Below are 18,810 nucleotides of genomic sequence, written 5' to 3'. Positions count from 1 at the left end.
GAGCTTTGTTAGAAGTTACAAGTTACCAAGATGCCAAAATTAGCATACTAGGGCAAACAGGAGGTGTGACTGGGGACTCGTGCAATCTGGGTCCCTCAAAGGGCCACATGGTATGTACGAACGTGAGAAGAAACCTTTATTCCTTCCTTCCTTAGTGTTGTCCTTTTGTAAAGGTGATAGTAATACACATGAAAGAAGGTTCTTGGGACGGTGTAAAGAAAATAAGGGAAGTAAATTTCTCCAAAGGGGGGCTTATATTCATATGGCGCCTGAGGTAAGGGAAAAGTAGACTTCGACCAATAATGCCCCTTCGTGGAAGGAAAATGGTCAAATTGGGTTTGCAAGCTTTGGAGAAAGGCAAAGCGTGAATTAGGAATTATTAATGAGAGAAAGGGGCAAGATGCTCTTTCATTTAGCCAATAAGCATATAAGCGCAAAAGCTAATGTGGTGGCTATAAATACTTGAAGCTTTGGCTATGGTTGCTTCCTTCCCTTGCTAATTATTTTGAGTTTTGTGCTGTGCTAATTATCTGCATGCGCTCTCTCTCTCTTGTCATCAAATATTCACTTCCCTTTGCATGATCAATACAACAATACTAAGCTTTGCATGCATATCCATGAGACAGTAGTCTCAACCTCACTAGCAAGTGATGCATCACTTCGACATGCTTTGACAAAACCATTCCAACCCATTGATCACCTCCTTTTCACTTGTAGTGATCAAATTAGTCAACCGTTAGCAAGATCACGTGTGCCGTTGTTGGGTAGGGTAGCTAGGGTGAATGATCCGCTTGCAGACAAATTAGCCCTAAATGCATTCAGCCCTAACAATCCAGTGTGTGTGGATGCTTCTAAGAGTATCAGATACCAGTTGCAGAGGCGCCATAGCTTAATCTTCTTAAGCTAATTGCAATCCAACCTCATTCCCATAGCACTGCAATTACTACTTCATACATGCGTTAGTACAATATATTGGTTATAATCTGTTGCAATATAATCAAGTGACTCTTCACTGCAACGCATTCTCATAATTAATTCAAGCTCGCAATGCTAATTACATTACTGAATCAAGGCAGCCTCTCGTGTTGCATGCTCTTAATTACATTATATTGCTGGAGGGCTAATTATTAGATGGATATCGTGTGTGACCATTGATTGGCCGAAGCGGCTGTGGGTTCAGAAATAACGTGCTGTCAGAGCGAAGACAATTACAACGCTGATTATTACACAATTAGAAGAGAGCAGGCTCGGTAGATAGGGATAACGTACATGCACCAAACGACGCTAGTTACTCAATCGGGAAACTAGATCTGGCCATCCGCCAACTTTCCCAACCAGGAAACTGCAACGGCCTCCTCTGCACCATATATTTTATTGCTGGCAGCCGCCTCCGTCGGCACCCCTCAAAAAATTCTATTCGGAACCAAGGCTCAGTCGTTTTGCAGCTGTAAGTTCTCTCCTCCTACTTACTCAAATTCTCCACTTATATTTATATCACAACCTGTGTAATTTTGGAAAATTCTTTTTGCAACCACACATATTCCTTTTTACTAGTGTGTGAGAGAATTAGTAGGAAAGAAATGCTAGATAACTGGCGATTAGCTTCAGCAAGAGTGAAATCCTCTCCCAAAGCTACTCCCATTTCAGTTATTGAAACATCCTGGTCCAAAATATTAACCCCAATATTAGGAAAATTTAATAATACGATGAACTTAGTTAGATGGAAACGCTTAATTGTTAGAGGGTGGAGATGCATTAAAAACAGAAGAAGGGATTGAAAATTAAGGTTTAGAACTTTCTTAATGTGTGTGTTAGGGGCCCGAAGTTGGTGTGTGTGTTTGGGGGTGGAGGGGAGAGAGATAAATAGATAGATTGAATTATCGTCCTCGGAAGTCATATATGATCCATGTGACCAAAAACACAAAACATTACAATGGTTCCATCTAAACAGGGCGTGACGATAGAGTTAATTAGGACTGAGGGTCCATCAAGAGGGTAAAAAGAAAAAGGGAAAACAAAACCTAGGGAGGGTCAGTTGTGAGTGGAGAGAGAGAGAGAGAGAGAGAAGAAGAAGAAGAAGAAGAAGAAGAAGAAAGAAAGTGTGTGTGTGTGTGTGTGTGTGTGTGTGTGTGTGTGTGTGTGTAGGAATGGGTACCACTCTTAACTGACCATTACAAGTGATATAAATTAGATAATATATAGGCTTTCCAAGTTGTTGGAAAACAGCTTATGTCGAGTGGCTGAGTTGCACCCTTGTCTATCAAATCTCCAAGATTTTATGAATTTTCAAATGTATTTTTGAAAGTTAAGCTCGCGTTTGCATCGTAAAAAATGGGCAAAACTGTTAAAATGACCGACTGAGGTTCAACCCTCACCTCAACCTATTGAATGCATCTATGGTTGCTGGGAGACGTCATGGCTCGGCATGAGCATGATTAGAATTTGTAATTTTTTGGTTATGCCTATATAATTCACACAATATTGTGAGTTTTGCAAAAAGAAAAAAGGAATGATTTAAGTGAGAGAAAGGGCCAAGATGATCTTTTATTAGCCTATAAGCATATAAACGCCAAAATCTAATTTGGTAGCTATAAAGTCTTGAAGCTTTGGCTATGGTTGGTCCTTCCCTTGCTAATTATTTTGAGGTTTCTGTCGTGCTAATGCGTAGGATCTCTCTTATGGTCAAGTATTTATTTCCCTTTACATGAATACAACAATACTGAGCTTTGCATATCCGTGAGACAATAGTGTCAACCTCACTAGCAAGTGATGCATCAATTCAACATGTTTTGAGAAAACCCTTCAACCTACTATTCACCTCCCCTTCACATGTAGTGATCAAAGTCCCTAGAGTTTTCATGGCCGGCTATAGCAAGAATATCACGCCGTTGTGTGGTAGCTAGGGTGATTGATATATGGCGATCTGCTTACAGGTGCATTAGCCCTAAATGCATTTAATCCTAAGAATGTAGGGTGAATGATCCACTTATAGGTGCAGTAGCCCTAAATGCTTCAATCCTGAGAATCTAGTGTGGATGCTTCTAAGAATATTAGATACTAGTTGTAGGCACCATAGCTTAATCTTCTTGAGCTTGCAGGCCACTACCTTGATGCAGCCTTGTTATCATAGTACTACAATTACTAGTTAATGCATGTGCAATATTATGTAAGATATAAATATACTCTCAATACTTACTACAACTTGGTAATATATAATGTTAGTCTGCTTCTAATTAGACTAATTGAAGTTATAACTTGTACCTCATTAATTACCATAGTTAGTGTATGTATAACATTGCATTCTAAGACACATAAACTCATCAATCATTATTGAAATCCAAAGACAATATATTGGTCATAGGCTAAAAGCACATTAACATTGTATGCTATATAAGCTTTCTAATATCATATAATGTGATATGCATATGTATAATAAGCATATCATCGAATCCAATTAGCATATTTCCATTTTATGCTAATTAACATTGTCCACGGACATGGTTTTTGGTAAAAGTTAACATGCTTTCACCTTATAGTCTGTTACGTTTCACAATCAAGTGGCTCTTTACTACAGTGCATTCTCATAGGTTCACAATGCCAACTACATCACTGGGGCAAGGTAGCCTCTGGTGTTGCTACAGCTTCTTCTCGTATTGTTGGTGGGCTAATTATTAGATTGATATTATGTCACAACTAGTGTAATTTTGGAAATTTTATTTACATTTACGTCACAACCACTATAATTTTGGAAATTTTAATTTTGCAACCACACACAATTCCTTTTTATGAGAGGAAAATTTGAAACTTTGAGCTAAGCTTTACAGTACACTGATTTTCTTGAAATTTAGGCAAGATTCTTCTTCCTCTCAACCTGTAATTTTTTTATTTGCAAAGCGGCACAATGGTAAGGAAATTATAGAAAATTTTCCCGCACTCTAATCACAACATTTTCTAGGCCAAATAATACTTGCATTGAACTCTTGCAAGCCTTTATAATCCATTTGGTTGAATGAAGTAAGATTTAACATGGCTCTTTCTCTTACATTTCTCATGAATTAATTACATCACCAACTTAAATAAATAGGAATATAATGGCCCTTTTCTTCACCTCAAGTGGCAACATAGCATTGCATGTGTACACAGCCCTATAGTCTGTTACATTTCACAACCAAGTGGCTCTTTACTATAATGCATTCTCATAGGTTCACAATGCCAATTACATCACTAGGGCAAGCTAGGTAGCCTCTGCTGTTGCTACTTCTTCTCGTATTGTTGGTCGGCTAATTATTAGATTGATATTATGTCACAACCAGTGTAATTTTGGAAATTTTATTTACATTTACGTCACAACCACTATAATATTGGAAATTTTATTTTTGCAACCACACACACAATTCCTTTTTATGAGAGGAAAATTTGAAATTTTGAGCTAAGTTTTACAGTTATACACTGATTTTCTTGAAATTTAATTAGTCAAGATTTTTCCTTTTCTTCTTCCTCTCAACCTTGTATTTTTTTCTTTGCAAAGCGGCACAATGGTAAGCCAATAGAAAAATTTTCCGAACTCTAATCACAACATTTTCTAGGCCAAATACATACTTGCATTGAACTCTTACATGCCTTTATAATCCATTTGGTTGAATAATGAAGTAAGATTTAACATGGCTCTTTCTCTTACATTTCTCGTGAATTAATTACCTTACCAACTTAAACAAATAGGAATATAATGGCCCTTTTGTTCACCTCAAGTGGCAACATAGAATTGCATGTGTATTGATCAAGCAAGCCCCAATAGAGTGCACTAGTCACAATCCTTTGATTTTAGAGAGTAAAATTGATCAAGCAAATTGATCTGATCTACTATATATATTAGTATGAAACCTAGGTTGAAGCACCATCTAATTCTCTTATTGACAATCGTTAATAGTTGTTTAGTAGTATAACAACACTTGGTATCCTTAGTTAGGAGATACCGAGATTTGTTGGCTCTTAGACTACTAATATATTGAAGTGTACTAGCCCATCAAAATATATGAAGCTTTATCAAAGGCCGGTTTATATTGCATCTTTAATGGCACATTCAACAAACAAGATCCCTAGAATCCTTTGGAGACTGGTATTGCACCTCTATTATAATTAGCACTTGAGAGAGGACTTATGGGAAGAGCTTTGCTACTTTTTGGGACATACTTAGTCTCATCGAGTGTTTGATGTTACCTCATTGTATTGAAAGATAGGTTAATACGAATAATCAGAATGATTGGCTAGATTACCACTTCCACATTAGTCTAGTTCAATTCAATTTCGACAGCATGAACCTATCTAGAAAATATATATGCCTTTATCTTTAATTCCTATTGTAGCAACATGGATGTTTGCCAAGTACTTAACACCTCTTAAGTAGTACATAGACCTAATTCAATTCAACCAAAGAGCATGATATAACACTTCTACACTAAGGGCTAGCTCAATCCAGCTAAGAACAAAAAATCTTTCTCAAAATTCATACATTTTCATATTGTATTCAATATGGTGTAGCCTCGGTGAGTCCAATGTATAAGCATGTTCATACGACATGTGAGTCTAGTGGGAGGGCCATTTTATTTTTGAAAATTAATTTTAAGCAATTCAATAGATATACATTAGCAAGAGGTACTTTTTAAAGCCATTTTGAAATAATTCATCAAAAAATAAGGGTCAATGTATTCATGTCCATATTTTAACAAAGGGGTCTTAAAAGTACCCTTTAAACGCACGTTATATAGACAGGTTCGTAATAATGGAGCTTGTAATAGAATAGGCTTTGTATAGCATAAGATATACATGGGGATGGGAATTTAACATGTTACAAGAAGGAGATGAATTGTGTTTTTGTGAACTTCCACCCCATTAAGCAATTTAATTAATTCTAGTCACATTCATTTTGGTGAGTGTAGACGAAGACAATAGGAGAGTCGTATGTGCATGTGATAAGTAATAGATTGACTATAAGAGGTAGAAAGCAAAACCATGCATCCTTATTTGGATCCCATGCAATGGGTTGGTAAAAATGCCTAGAGAAATAACTACTTTAGGACTCCTTGTTAAAGGTTAGCCTATCTATGCACTTATTATAGTATGGGTTTAAACAATAAGCTAGCCGCACATAGATAACACATGATAGTCATCATACATGAAAGTTGTTGAACCTAAGTGTCATAACCATAACACAAAAATCATGCATTAATATACATCTGACAGTTCTAACTTCAACCTGCAAGCCATAGAAAATATAAGGTCGTGCATTAGAAGTAGAAGTAAAATATTGAATGGGGCAGCTCATGATACACATCCTATTATCTAGGATGATGGTTATTAATAATAGTCATTAGGATATTGAAATGCAAAACATTTAATCCTAGTACAAACGATGCCATTGCAGAGCACATTATTTGTGCCCTTGTGTATATTTTCCATGGTTTAGATTGAATATGCATCAAGACTGCACAAAATGTGTCTCCAATCCCTCCTTGTACATGCCAAATACATGGAAGCTGAGATACAGCTACTCTTTTGAACAAAAATTCAACATCTATACTGTTATAAAAGAGGGAGGGATTCCGGTGCCCTCTCTCAAACAGGTGGCAGGGTTTCCTTCAACATGCGAGCTTTGTGGTGTGTGCTCCGCAGCTTGACTGTTGTGTGAGAGAGAGAGAGAGAGAGAGAGAGAGAGAGAGAGAGAGGGAGGGAGGCAGCCGATAGTACTAGTACATATAATAGTAGGTACTCTTTTCAAAGTTAATTCTAAGCTTTGCCTAGCTAGTCAAAACAAGTTTGAATCCTGAAAATGTGTGCTCGAATGGAATACAAGTGTTTAAAGTAGTGGAAAATAAATGCTAGATTAACTGCCTGCTTCTAGCTTTAGCAGGCATTTTCCTATCCCAAAGTTGCTTCTATTTCAATTATCTAAATGCTTGGTCCAAATCAACCCCAAGATTAGGAAAATTTCATGGTATGAAGGGGCCTCCATGGGAGAGAGTAATCGACGCAGGAGGGAGGGTGATTAGACCCTTTGAAAAGACAAGAAGGTACCCACACACCAAAGCAGAGGGGGGTAAGAAGCTGAAATGTAATTGGAGTTTGTGAAGGAAAGGGGGATAACTCAAACCACTTATCCTCTCCTATGGAGGCCCTTCCTATGATGAACCTAGCTAGTAAAATGGAAACGCTCAATTGATAGAGGGTGGCCATGCAAAAAAACAGGAAGGGATTGCACATTAAAATCTCTTTTATTTTGTGTGCGTGTGTGTATGTGTGCGCGCACGCGCGCGTGCGTGTGTGCGTACTTGATGCCTTAGGACTAAATAATAGAGAACATTCGATGAGGGGTGGTTGGGATTCATGGCCCACAAGTCCACGCATGAAAACTAGGGCAATCGCAACCGTGAACATCACATTAAAACTAAACCTAAGCACGAATTAAACCCCCTAAACTCGGGTAATGCATGTTGGGTCACAATAAAAGATCACAAAAACGGGGATGGCTACATTATGTGTGCATAGGTGAGGTGGTTAGAAAGCTCTGGATATGAGGTTGTGAGTTCAAAACTAGTTGACAGAGTCCTCATACATCCTCAATTTTTACGTTGCCTTTATGTTGACCAGGTTTAGTCTGCCTCGAAATCTCCCCTTGCAACAACCACCCCCCCCCCCCCCCCCCCCCCCCCCCCCCTCTCCTCTCTCGACAAACCCAAAAAAATAAAAATAATCAAGGTGAAGAGTTCACGGTGGCCTCAAGAAGGCATCATTTTTTCCTCTAATAAATGCTTATTAGAACACATTTGACATGGTAATTGACATGGTAATGGACCTTGTGTTCATGAAAAATGTGTCTCAGCTTAATATTGTGTCGTTTTCAATTTCAAAAATGTCAATTGAGAGTAAGGGGAAAAGGAGAATTTTTGTCCCAAAATAGAGAAAAATAATATAAAACCTGAAAAATAAATATAATTTTTTTAAAATTTCTCTTAAAAATTCAAGAAAAAGAGTTTTATATGTCTGAAAAAATGATATTTTTTGAACACTTTAATGGAGAGAGATTAAAGAGAGAGAGAGATGCACGAGTACACACACACATGCTCATTTTCATAATGAAAATATTCAAATGAATATAGTAAGACATGAAATGACTTGAAATGTCACCTAAAAAAGTTAATGTGAGGGTGACCATTTGATAGTGAAGGCGCATGTGTGCTTTTGTGAGAGAAAGAGAGAGAGAGAGAGAGAGAGAGAAGGAAGTAAGTACCACCCTAAGTGATAATTACATACATGTGATGCTATAGGTAAAGTTACATGTACCAATGTTTTGTCCCAAGCGTACAAAGGCTCATAGATAGATAATGATAAGAAGCGCTCCTTGGGTTCTTGGGTTCATAGATACAAAGGCTCATAAGTAGATAATGATAAGAAGCGCTCCTTGGGTTCTTCGGTTCTCGTTTTGTCAAAACTGCATATGTGGGTTTCCTCAAAAGAGAGGCTCGTGCATTGCCTTTCGCAGCCTTTTGTATGGCCACCAGGTAACACTATCATCTTGCATGCGCTTTTCTTTTGACAAAATCAAATTCAAACATGGATCTTGACATGTTCAAATTACTATACAAAAATGATCTCTTCGCGTGCATTCTAAGTCTTTGTCATCCAAACAGGACCTTTGCAAAACCTTGAGATTTATGCAAATCGCTCGATTTTGGTTTGAAAAACAAAAAATTACCTTATTAAGTAATTATAATAAGCTAAGGGTGGTTCAAATGGTCGAACTATCGTTATGTCGGTTGCAATTTCATTACACTTTCATTTTCAAGGTGAGAAACTAGGAATATTAGTTAAAAGTGTAGGTTAGGTATTTTTGAAATGTGAAACCCTCGAGACTACGCCGCATCTTATGACTCGTTAGCTTAATGATACTCATTAGCTGTAAGGCATGGATTTTGTCAAAAGTGTTGCCTATCAAACAAAAGATTGCCACCGCATCAAAAGAGATCATGCTTTTTTAAAAGAAATATTGCATGGTTAGAGCACAAGAAGATTTAGGATTTTTCACATGTAGGAAAACGGAGTCTTTATCAGTGTTTTTCATACAATGCATAACATCATGAGCTTCTGTTCGAGAGGCACCGCATACCTAGCTAGGTATGCAGTGCCTCCCTCACAGAAGCTCATGATGTTGAGGTAGTCACAATGTGGGAATTACTGTGAGAATTTGTCCAAAACTTCTTGTGGAGGAGAGCATCATGGACTTGTATGCAGTACTCATCTCCCTTCTTTGTTTTGTGATCAAGTGTGAAAAGGAGAAGTCTGAAAATAAGGGTATTTGAATGACTTTTTTGAAAAATTGGACCTTTAATGGGCACAAGAAGTTTTCCATAGAGTGATCAATAGTAGTTCTATTCTACCTTTGAAGATTTTGATTTTGAGTGCTTTCCAACATCATTTTACATACCCAATGCAATGACAAAGTACAAAGCCATTCCCGCTTTCACTTTTTAGAGTTTCCACCTTTCAAACTTGACACTCGAATTTTGTTGTTTTTCTTCAAGGCAAGTTTATAAATTTACGACTAACATGCACAAGAAAAGCCGTTTTTTTCATGAAATGTGGAACCCTCGAGACTAAGTCGCCGCATCTTATGACTCGTTAGCTTAATGATACTCATTAGCTGTAAGGCATGGATTTTGTCAAAAGTGTTGCCTATCAAACAAAAGATTGCCACCGCATCAAAAGAGATCATGCTTTTTTAAAAGAAATATTGCATGGTTAGAGCACAAGAAGATTTAGGATTTTTCACATGTAGGAAAACGGAGTCTTTATCAGTGCCCACCGGGCCGGCGGTCCCCTACCTCCAATCATACCTAGCTAGGTATGCAGTGCCTCCCTCACAGAAGCTCATGATGTTGAGGTAGTCACAATGTGGGAATTACTGTGAGAATTTGTCCAAAACTTCTTGTGGAGGAGAGCATCATGGACTTGTATGCAGTACTCATCTCCCTTCTTTGTTTTGTGATCAAGTGTGAAAAGGAGAAGTCTGAAAATAAGGGTATTTGAATGACTTTTTTGAAAAATTGGACCTTTAATGGGCACAAGAAGTTTTCCATAGAGTGATCAATAGTAGTTCTATTCTACCTTTGAAGATTTTGATTTTGAGTGCTTTCCAACATCATTTTACATACCCAATGCAATGACAAAGTACAAAGCCATTCCCGCTTTCACTTTTTAGAGTTTCCACCTTTCAAACTTGACACTCGAATTTTGTTGTTTTTCTTCAAGGCAAGTTTATAAATTTACGACTAACATGCACAAGAAAAGCCGTTTTTTTCATGAAATGTGGAACCCTCGAGACTAAGTCGCCGCATCTTATGACTCGTTAGCTTAATGATACTCATTAGCTGTAAGGCATGGATTTTGTCAAAAGTGTTGCCTATCAAACAAAAGATTGCCACCGCATCAAAAGAGATCATGCTTTTTTAAAAGAAATATTGCATGGTTAGAGCACAAGAAGATTTAGGATTTTTCACATGTAGGAAAACGGAGTCTTTATCAGTGCCCACCGAGCCGGCGGTCCCCTACCTCCAATCATACCTAGCTAGGTATGCAGTGCCTCCCTCACAGAAGCTCATGATGTTGAGGTAGTCACAATGTGGGAATTACTGTGAGAATTTGTCCAAAACTTCTTGTGGAGGAGAGCATCATGGACTTGTATGCAGTACTCATCTCCCTTCTTTGTTTTGTGATCAAGTGTGAAAAGGAGAAGTCTGAAAATAAGGGTATTTGAATGACTTTTTTGAAAAATTGGACCTTTATTGGGCACAAGAAGTTTTCCATAGAGTGATCAATAGTAGTTCTATTCTACCTTTGAAGATTTTGATTTTGAGTGCTTTCCAACATCATTTTACATACCCAATGCAATGACAAAGTACAAAGCCATTCCCGCTTTCACTTTCAAACTTGACACTCGAATTTTGTCGTTTTTCCTCAAGGCAAGTTTATAAATTTACGACTAACGTGCACAAGAAAAGCCGTTTTTTCATGAGACCTGTCATTTTCTTCTTTTTGTCACGTTGTCATGAATTGTTACTTTCCGGTTTCCACGTCGCACGATTTCGTGTTTTTTACACGTGGTTTCTCAAAAACTATTTCATTTACTTTCCAATGTTCAAGATAGCTGACATTTTTCAAAACATGCATGCTGTACCTTTGTTTTGGTCGTAGCTTTTGTATGAGAATCTTCACTATGTTGACCATTACTTTGTCTTGAATCTCTACTATTTTGTATGAGAATCTTCACTATACTGACCACTATTTTTTCTTAAATTCTAGTATTTATGTATGACTTTCAAGGGGAATTTCCCATCTTTCCTTGTCCTCAAATGAAACATTCCAATTTCTGTACTGCACTAGTGTTGTAAATCGAGAACAAAATTTTGGAAATATCGTATCGTAATTGTGTATTGAGAGACAAATTTTGGAGATATTGTACCACTCCTCCATGCTTTCAAGAAAATTTGGTCTATCGGCCGGGCATTCCTAGTCCTCAATAGTTAAGTAGAGGATTAAGACATAAAGCAATGTTGTATTTAAAATCAACATGGCATAGTGAGAACTCACATGCACTTTTCAAAACAAAGGGAAGCTTTCAATGCTTCAAATGAGGCTACTGGATGCTACAAAAATATAGGAAATATGCCTTGTCAAACTAGAAAAATCTGAAAATAATAGATGTTTATCTATTTCCCTTCCCAAAGGGATATCTTAGCATGTCAAAAATCATTATCAAAATTAGTGATTAACATGATGTATTTGGTGGTATGATAGGTTGTCTTGTAAATCAAGAATTAATTTTTTGGCATTCTGCAACAGATATGGTTCAATGAAACTAGCGAGCTTACTGCAGTAAGCACCCATACAAAGGAGCCAGCTACTATCTTCTTCACACATTAATGTTTTTCGTGCGCATGCATTATCTCTTGATGAACAGAGACCTTTCAACTTTTGTTTAATTTTTGTTTCTTTTTCAATTTTCAATTTCATGAATTAAAGAAAAGTGTTTTTTGAGACACTAAGCAAGCCTTGTGATTTTTCCACTTGTTTGAAGTCGTTTTTTCCTTATCTTTAATCTCGCTTATGTTACAAGTGTTGAAAAAATAAAAGTTAAGGTTACACTTGCTTTGATTTCCTTATATTTTAGACCTTGCCTGATGAGATGATTGTAGACAATATTGATAAAAGAGAAAATAGTATAAAATGTCTTTTCTCTATGATTTTCTTAGTTTCTCTTGATTTCATTTGTAAGATTTTAAAGCAAACTCGCGGGTTTGTTGTTGCAGGTATTAGGTGCACACAATCTACATAAAAGGAGAAATATGGCTAATGATCACTCAAATAGCGGTGGTAGTAGTAGGGTGCCTCCAGGGTTTCGCTTCCATCCAACTGATGAGGAGCTTGTTAATTACTACTTGCGAAAGAAGGTCAACATGGAAAAGTTTGACCTTGATGTCATTCGAGATGTGGATCTCAACAAGCTTGAGCCTTGGGACCTTCATGGTAATTTCAAAACTACTTTTAGTGTAGCTTGTCGTACTCAATTTATTTTGGCATTAATGTGCAATGGTTTGACAATATCTTCAGAGTAAAGGGTAGGAGTAATTTGTAGGTGGTGTTGTGCTTATGACTAATACAATAGCAAAACCAATACAATCTCAGATGAATGTACATCATTATAACCTAGCATCAGTTGCTAGAATATTTTCTCAAAACATGGAAAACCTACTAATGAGAAGTATTAGAGGTGAATTGGCTATATTTGAAGATTTTTAGGCAAATTTTGTAAGAAAAAATTAGGTTTTATCACTTCAAGTTTGAACTTCAAAAGTAACTCTCAAATTTTGTAGGTGGGACTACACTAAAACTTAGTTTCTTTTAGCACTCACTAGCAGTAAAATTGATTGCACGGGTGCATATACACTTGTCTTGATTTTTGTAAGTATGCAAACTAATACTTAAATACCTGAGGGCTCACTATATATAAACTACCATATCACATGCATTCAGGACGTTTCTAAAACCCCAAGAATATAATGTGGCCTTTTCTTTTAAAAATTTGTAAGTTCTTTTGCAAATTAGTTGAAAAAAAATCTTATATATATATATTTCTTTAAATTTTAGAAACTTTAAATACCCTTTTGTTGAACTCATGTGATAGGTTATCTTTTTATAGGTGACCTCCTCGAGCTTATACTTCGCATCTGCAAAATAAAGAGTGATATATAATGACACTTTAAGAAGCATACCTTATGAAATCATAATGAAACCTACAATGACATTTTATCTTAAGGAGAAATGTCAGTAGTAGTCTTATATATAGACCACATGATAAAAATAGAAACATGATTGTAAAAATTTGCTCCGTTTAGAATGTTGTATTTGTAGGATATCTAAAGTATGTGCATGAAACTAGAGGATAGACGCATTGAGCAGATGTAATGTGTGCCTTTCCCAGAAAGATGCAGGATAGATGCAAGCCAACAAGCAGAGTGGTACTTTTTTAGTCACAAGGACAAGAAGTACCCAACCGGAACACGGACCAACAGGGCAACTGCGGCTGGGTTTTGGAAAGCAACTGGTCGCGATAAGGCTGTGCATTCTAATTTCAAACGCATTGGGATGCGCAAAACCCTTGTTTTCTATCGTGGTCGTGCACCCCATGGACAAAAAACGGATTGGATCATGCATGAGTATCGCCTTGATGAGAGCTCTGAGGTTAACGGCAATTCCTTTGGTAACAATGTAAGTCCTTACTTGCACACAATTTCTATTTTGATGGGTTTTTTGTCACACGTGTAGTCTTCTACTTTGTGGTTTCAATTCTTTACTAGTGAGTGATGGGAGGTGCTGGAAGGGATTAACAAAAAAATGAAAATCATAATCGCTTACAAATATTTTTGATCAACATCTAAGATGTATATGTTAACCATCAAGAAATTCGGTGTCATACTATAAATCCTATACTATAAATTCGGTGTTATACTATAAATTCGGTGTAAATCCTTATACTAATTAATTTGTGAGTAAGACAGAATTCTAATGTGGAAATTGAAAGAAAGTTCTATCTTTCTACTTTATAAAATTAATGTGAATTTCCAAATTTATATGTGGGAATCAAATAAGGGTTGATTTTTGACGGGCATTTTACACATTTTTGGGTATGTGTTGTTTTTCATGGGTGAAAATGTGAGTAAAAATTACAGTAGATTTATGTAGAACTCTCTAGACTTATGTAATATCTCTATATTTCTGTCTAGATATTTATGTAAAAATGTCTTGAAATTTGGAAGGTAAGGCTGCCCACAAAAATTCATTGTGGGATTACAATATTGAAGCTAGGTGTTTTTTTTAGGAAGGGGTTGAAATGAGTGATAATGTATATAAGTATAAATGTTGCAGGAAGATGGGTGGGTAGTGTGCAGGGTGTTTAAGAAGAGAATCCACCACACCCACACCGCCTCTACCTCCTCCGCTCACCTCAACAAAGCACGACGGGATGCCATCACATTCCATCACCACCAGAATACGACTTCCGAGGAGGACCAATCGAGCCTAGTCGACACCCCTGCATGCACCCTTGACTACTTCACAACCCACCAGGTACGTACGTGGCTAGCTTTCTTTCATCCACTACTACAATTTTGGGTCCTCTTATAAGCGCCACATATTGTCCATGCCTTGTTGCATGTGTGTTGTGGATGTGTCTTTGGGAAAGAGAGAGAGAGAGAGAGAGAGAGAGAGAGAGAGAGAGAGAGAGGAGAAGGATACAAAGATGAGTTTTTTATTGTCGTAATTAGAAATCCCAAAAGAGCTCAAACATCTATCCCATGGGGCTTGAACTCAAGAGTTGTTGTTGTTGTTGTTGTTGTTGTTGTTGTGTGTGTGTGTGTGTGTGTGTGTGTGTGTGTGTGTGTGTGTGTGTGTGTGTGAGAGAGAGAGAGAGAGAGAGTGAGAGAGAGAGAGAGAGAGCACACATATTACAAAAACCCCACCGTGGTCTTCATCTTACATAGCATTCTTCTGTATCACATATCACAGCATGAATAACCTTGCTTGACATGACTAGAGTCCAATATTTTCAAAATGACTTTTTTGACACATTAAGGGGAAACTAAACATATTTACAAAATGACTTTTTTGACACATTAAGGGGAAACTAAACATATTTACAAAAAAAAGTGATACAGAGAGGGGAATTTCACAAGAATTTTTATTGGTTAGCTCAAAATGCTGCAAGATAATAATATTTTTGTCACAAATGATATTGTGCCATGTGGAAATTCTTACCACTAGTTGTCCAACAAGTGGGATAATTAGTAATTATGGGAGTCTTGTTTTCAAAAGCTCCCTTCCTATGCTGCATTATAATAACATAGGATGATCAACAAATATGTTTCCCCTTAAATTTTGTGTATTGGATTTTAATAGCATAAGCACAATGTATTAATGACAATGCTAAACACGCCTCTCATCAATGGCATTAAATGGATACTCTTTTCTAACTACTACATGCTTATGTGAATGGCAGGGAGACCATATGATTGGTGGGGCAAGACGAGCATTTTCTTGCAAGGAAGAGGTAGACTATGACGATGAGTACGACAATGATCAAATGCCCTTCTTGCATTTGCCGCAGTTGGAGAGCCCAAAAGGAAAGGAAGCCATTTGTTTGGCCCCCATTTCCTATAATGATTCCGCATTCAATGTGGTGACAAATGAACCTCAACATCGTCAAGATATATCTATGAACAATATGAAGTACATCAAGAGACCCACAAGTAGCTGCCTTCACCATTGCACAAGCTCTTTGTCTTTCATGCAAGAGCACACCAATATGGGCACTTCTCCTATAGCTAACCTTAACAACAACGTTGCTTTCAACAATAACAACTCCTCATGCACCTCCACCCTCAACAGTGCTATATTTGCATCTACATGTGCAGATGATGATAGCTTCATGATCAACACAAGCTCACTTAATCTTGCAGAGTTTATATGCCCCTCTGATCAATGGACCCATCTCTTGGAAAATCTCCCCAAGGACTTGAGACTATACCACCATACAAATGCTAACACAAGCATTAGTGATCATGTATTCACTAACATCACTAACTCTTTGTCGGTAAATGCCGACCAGTCGCCCACTAATGTATCACTCCTCACTCAAGCTTCACCTAGTAGACCATCCTTGTCTCTCACACATCAACAACTCCAAGACCAACCTCTCGTGGCTAGTAATGCTGATGTAGATATTTGGAGTAGCTTCACAACAAGGTGACTAATGTGAGCTCTTAAGAGAGTTTGCATAAAAGGTGACTAGCTTTTGAATTAACCACTCAATCCTTAGAAGGGACCACTTTCTCTCCAACAATTTTTGTGAATACAGTTAGCCCACTAATTGATAGACATTCTTTAGCTTGACAAGCTCCATCCTCTCTTCATCTCAATGCAAGTCTGCTGCCACATTACAAAAGGCTAGCAATATGCTTCTTGTAATCTGTTCTCAAGGCACTCTACATGTTCCAATTGTATCGTAGAAATCAAACACAAGCTTACCAACCTACTACCCTCGAGCTACCCTCTTTGCACCATTTCTTTGTTGTTATAACCAACACTATAGCATAATGATAATATACATTTTCTTTTCTTCCCCTAAATTGTGTGCATCTTTGTTTGAGCCTTTTGTCATGTATGCTTTAAATGAAAGTTCTAGTATACACCACTTGGCCATTTTATAATATTTTAGGGCACCTTTATATGGCCAGTGTGTCTCTTGGGTTGGCCACCCTATGCATTAGCATTTAGGCTGCATCGGGTCTTGGTCGGACACCTCTAGTCTACTAGCCGTTATGACCCGTCACCCACATCTAGGCCTTCTCTTATAGGCATCCCATTTATTTCAGTTTATGGGTTGTCGATGGCTTAGGTGAACATTTCCTAACCCACCCTTGACCTTGTAAATAGTAAAGGATTGGTAGTAGTTTCCATAATTGTTTTTCTACCTCCTTCATGGATATTCATGCTCGAAGTGGTCTTGACTATCAACATCTCTACCTTAACTTTGCACACTACTTTTTCCAAAATTTCCACAACCTCCTTGACTCCCCTACCTCTACAACACCAACCAAGCTTCTTGCCACACCAAATGTGAGAATTGCAAAATCTCAAAATTTTGTGGTATTGCATGCAAACACACTGGAACTCCAGAAAGGTGGCCGAAATGTGCTTAAAATTAAAATTTGGACCCACACAATTCCAATAGAAATCACCAAAATTGAAGATTGTTATTGATGCCTCCCAAGAATCCCAATGGTGAGTGTAGTATCGATCCATGGCGGAGAAAAAGGAGAAATCCTTACCCTCAACCACCTTTTTTTCTACTCCCACTTGCCACTCAGATCTTTTTAGCCACAACAATGCTTTGATACCATGTAAAGAGATAGAGAAGGAGAGAGCTTGAGCTCTTGCAAGCACACACATACCTAACCAAGAGAGCACACAAAGGAGAGATGGAGGCACAAGGCTATTTCTTTTTCTTCACTACTCAAAATAATGATAGTATCTACAAAAAATAAGCAAAAAATAAATCATAATAAGGGCTATGTACAACGGTCAATGCGAAACTGCTAGTGAGTAAGTTGGCCATCACTCTTGGTAGGTAGAGTGTGGCAATGAAAACCCTGACTAACGATGATCCTCTTGCCAGGTACCTTGTGCTAGTGATAAATGTAGATGAAAATTCATCCAAACTTACCATATGTTGAGCTTGATATCTCAACACTCTTCTCATAGGCTCCTGACACATAGATTGCTTAGTTTGTCTTTCTCTCTTCTTTGAGGATGACCCTGATGCAGACGGCTTTATTTAGCCATCCCTCTTCTCAAAAGATGACCACAATGTAGACTCCTATGTTGAAATTTTTCTCCTAGAATGGAAAATAATTACTATAAAATTGCCTAGTCTAAATCTCCTTCATCTTGAAGGACCTGATAGAACACCATCTAATGGTAGGCACTGTGGTGGTATAGCATGTGATAGCTTGTATAGCACAGGACGCTAAGTCTATATTACCTAGATATGGAGGAATTTTGAAATGTAGACTTCTTGAGTTCTTGTGAATCAAGTTTCTTGTCCACTTTGGGTTGCAGTTTCTTTCACTTTTCTTCAAATAAATGACCACAAATCTTCATTGGCAGGGACTTCACATTAGGAAGACTTCTAGCACTCCTTTGGGCATGTTAAATCTACATCAAGAGTAGTTTCTACACTCAGCTTTGGACCTACCTCATGGGGAGAATTACATTTCTTGTATGAAGATGGACAACAACATTTTTCTACATTGCTTGTGATGGCATCCAACTATGAAGATTTCTTTGCAGTTTTCATTTCCTAGATTTTTGTTACAATCATGGTGTATTGTCCTTCAAAAAACATCACAATATTCATCTTCATTGCCGGACTCACTTCTTTGCAATTTTGTTTAGCATCGTGTTCTGAGAGATTTTTTTAGATTATACACCACTCTACTATTTCACTATGGTTTAAGGCATGCTTATACAGCTATTGTGTCTCCTAGGCTAGCCACCAACTGCAAATTAAGCAAACACTTACCTAGACGTCTCCATGGTACTATGACTTTTGGCCCATTTTCTTTAGTTTTGGTCATCCCATTAGGCACTCATTATGATTTTTTTGGCTTATCCATATATACTATTTACAACAACAAAAAAATG

At 37.5% G+C, this 18,810-nt stretch overlaps 1 protein-coding gene across 2 annotated transcripts; it reads left to right on the top strand.

The window, feature by feature from the left end:
- Positions 1-313: 313 nt before the first annotated feature.
- Positions 314-16,733, top strand: LOC147460042 (NAC domain-containing protein 12-like). 2 transcript variants are annotated; one of them, XM_086511201.1, is made up of 6 exons: positions 314-1,447; positions 8,322-8,555; positions 12,360-12,576; positions 13,532-13,818; positions 14,476-14,676; positions 15,605-16,733. In XM_086511201.1, exons 2-6 carry the CDS (start codon positions 8,439-8,441, stop codon positions 16,352-16,354), a joined length of 1,572 nt encoding a protein of 523 aa, XP_086367327.1. In that variant the 5' UTR covers positions 314-1,447; positions 8,322-8,438; the 3' UTR covers positions 16,355-16,733. The 2 variants fall into 2 exon arrangements, with proteins under 2 accessions (XP_086367327.1, XP_086367328.1); XM_086511202.1 differs by lacking the exon at positions 8,322-8,555 and having other exon boundaries at positions 316-1,447.
- The last annotated feature ends 2,077 nt before the right edge of the window (positions 16,734-18,810 follow it).

Source organism: Adiantum capillus-veneris, chromosome 4 (genome assembly GCF_014529385.1).
Source record: "Adiantum capillus-veneris isolate H3 chromosome 4, ASM1452938v2, whole genome shotgun sequence".
In the NCBI taxonomy this organism is placed as follows: Eukaryota; Viridiplantae; Streptophyta; class Polypodiopsida; order Polypodiales; family Pteridaceae; genus Adiantum; species Adiantum capillus-veneris.
This window is presented reverse-complemented; position numbering and strand designations above follow the sequence as displayed.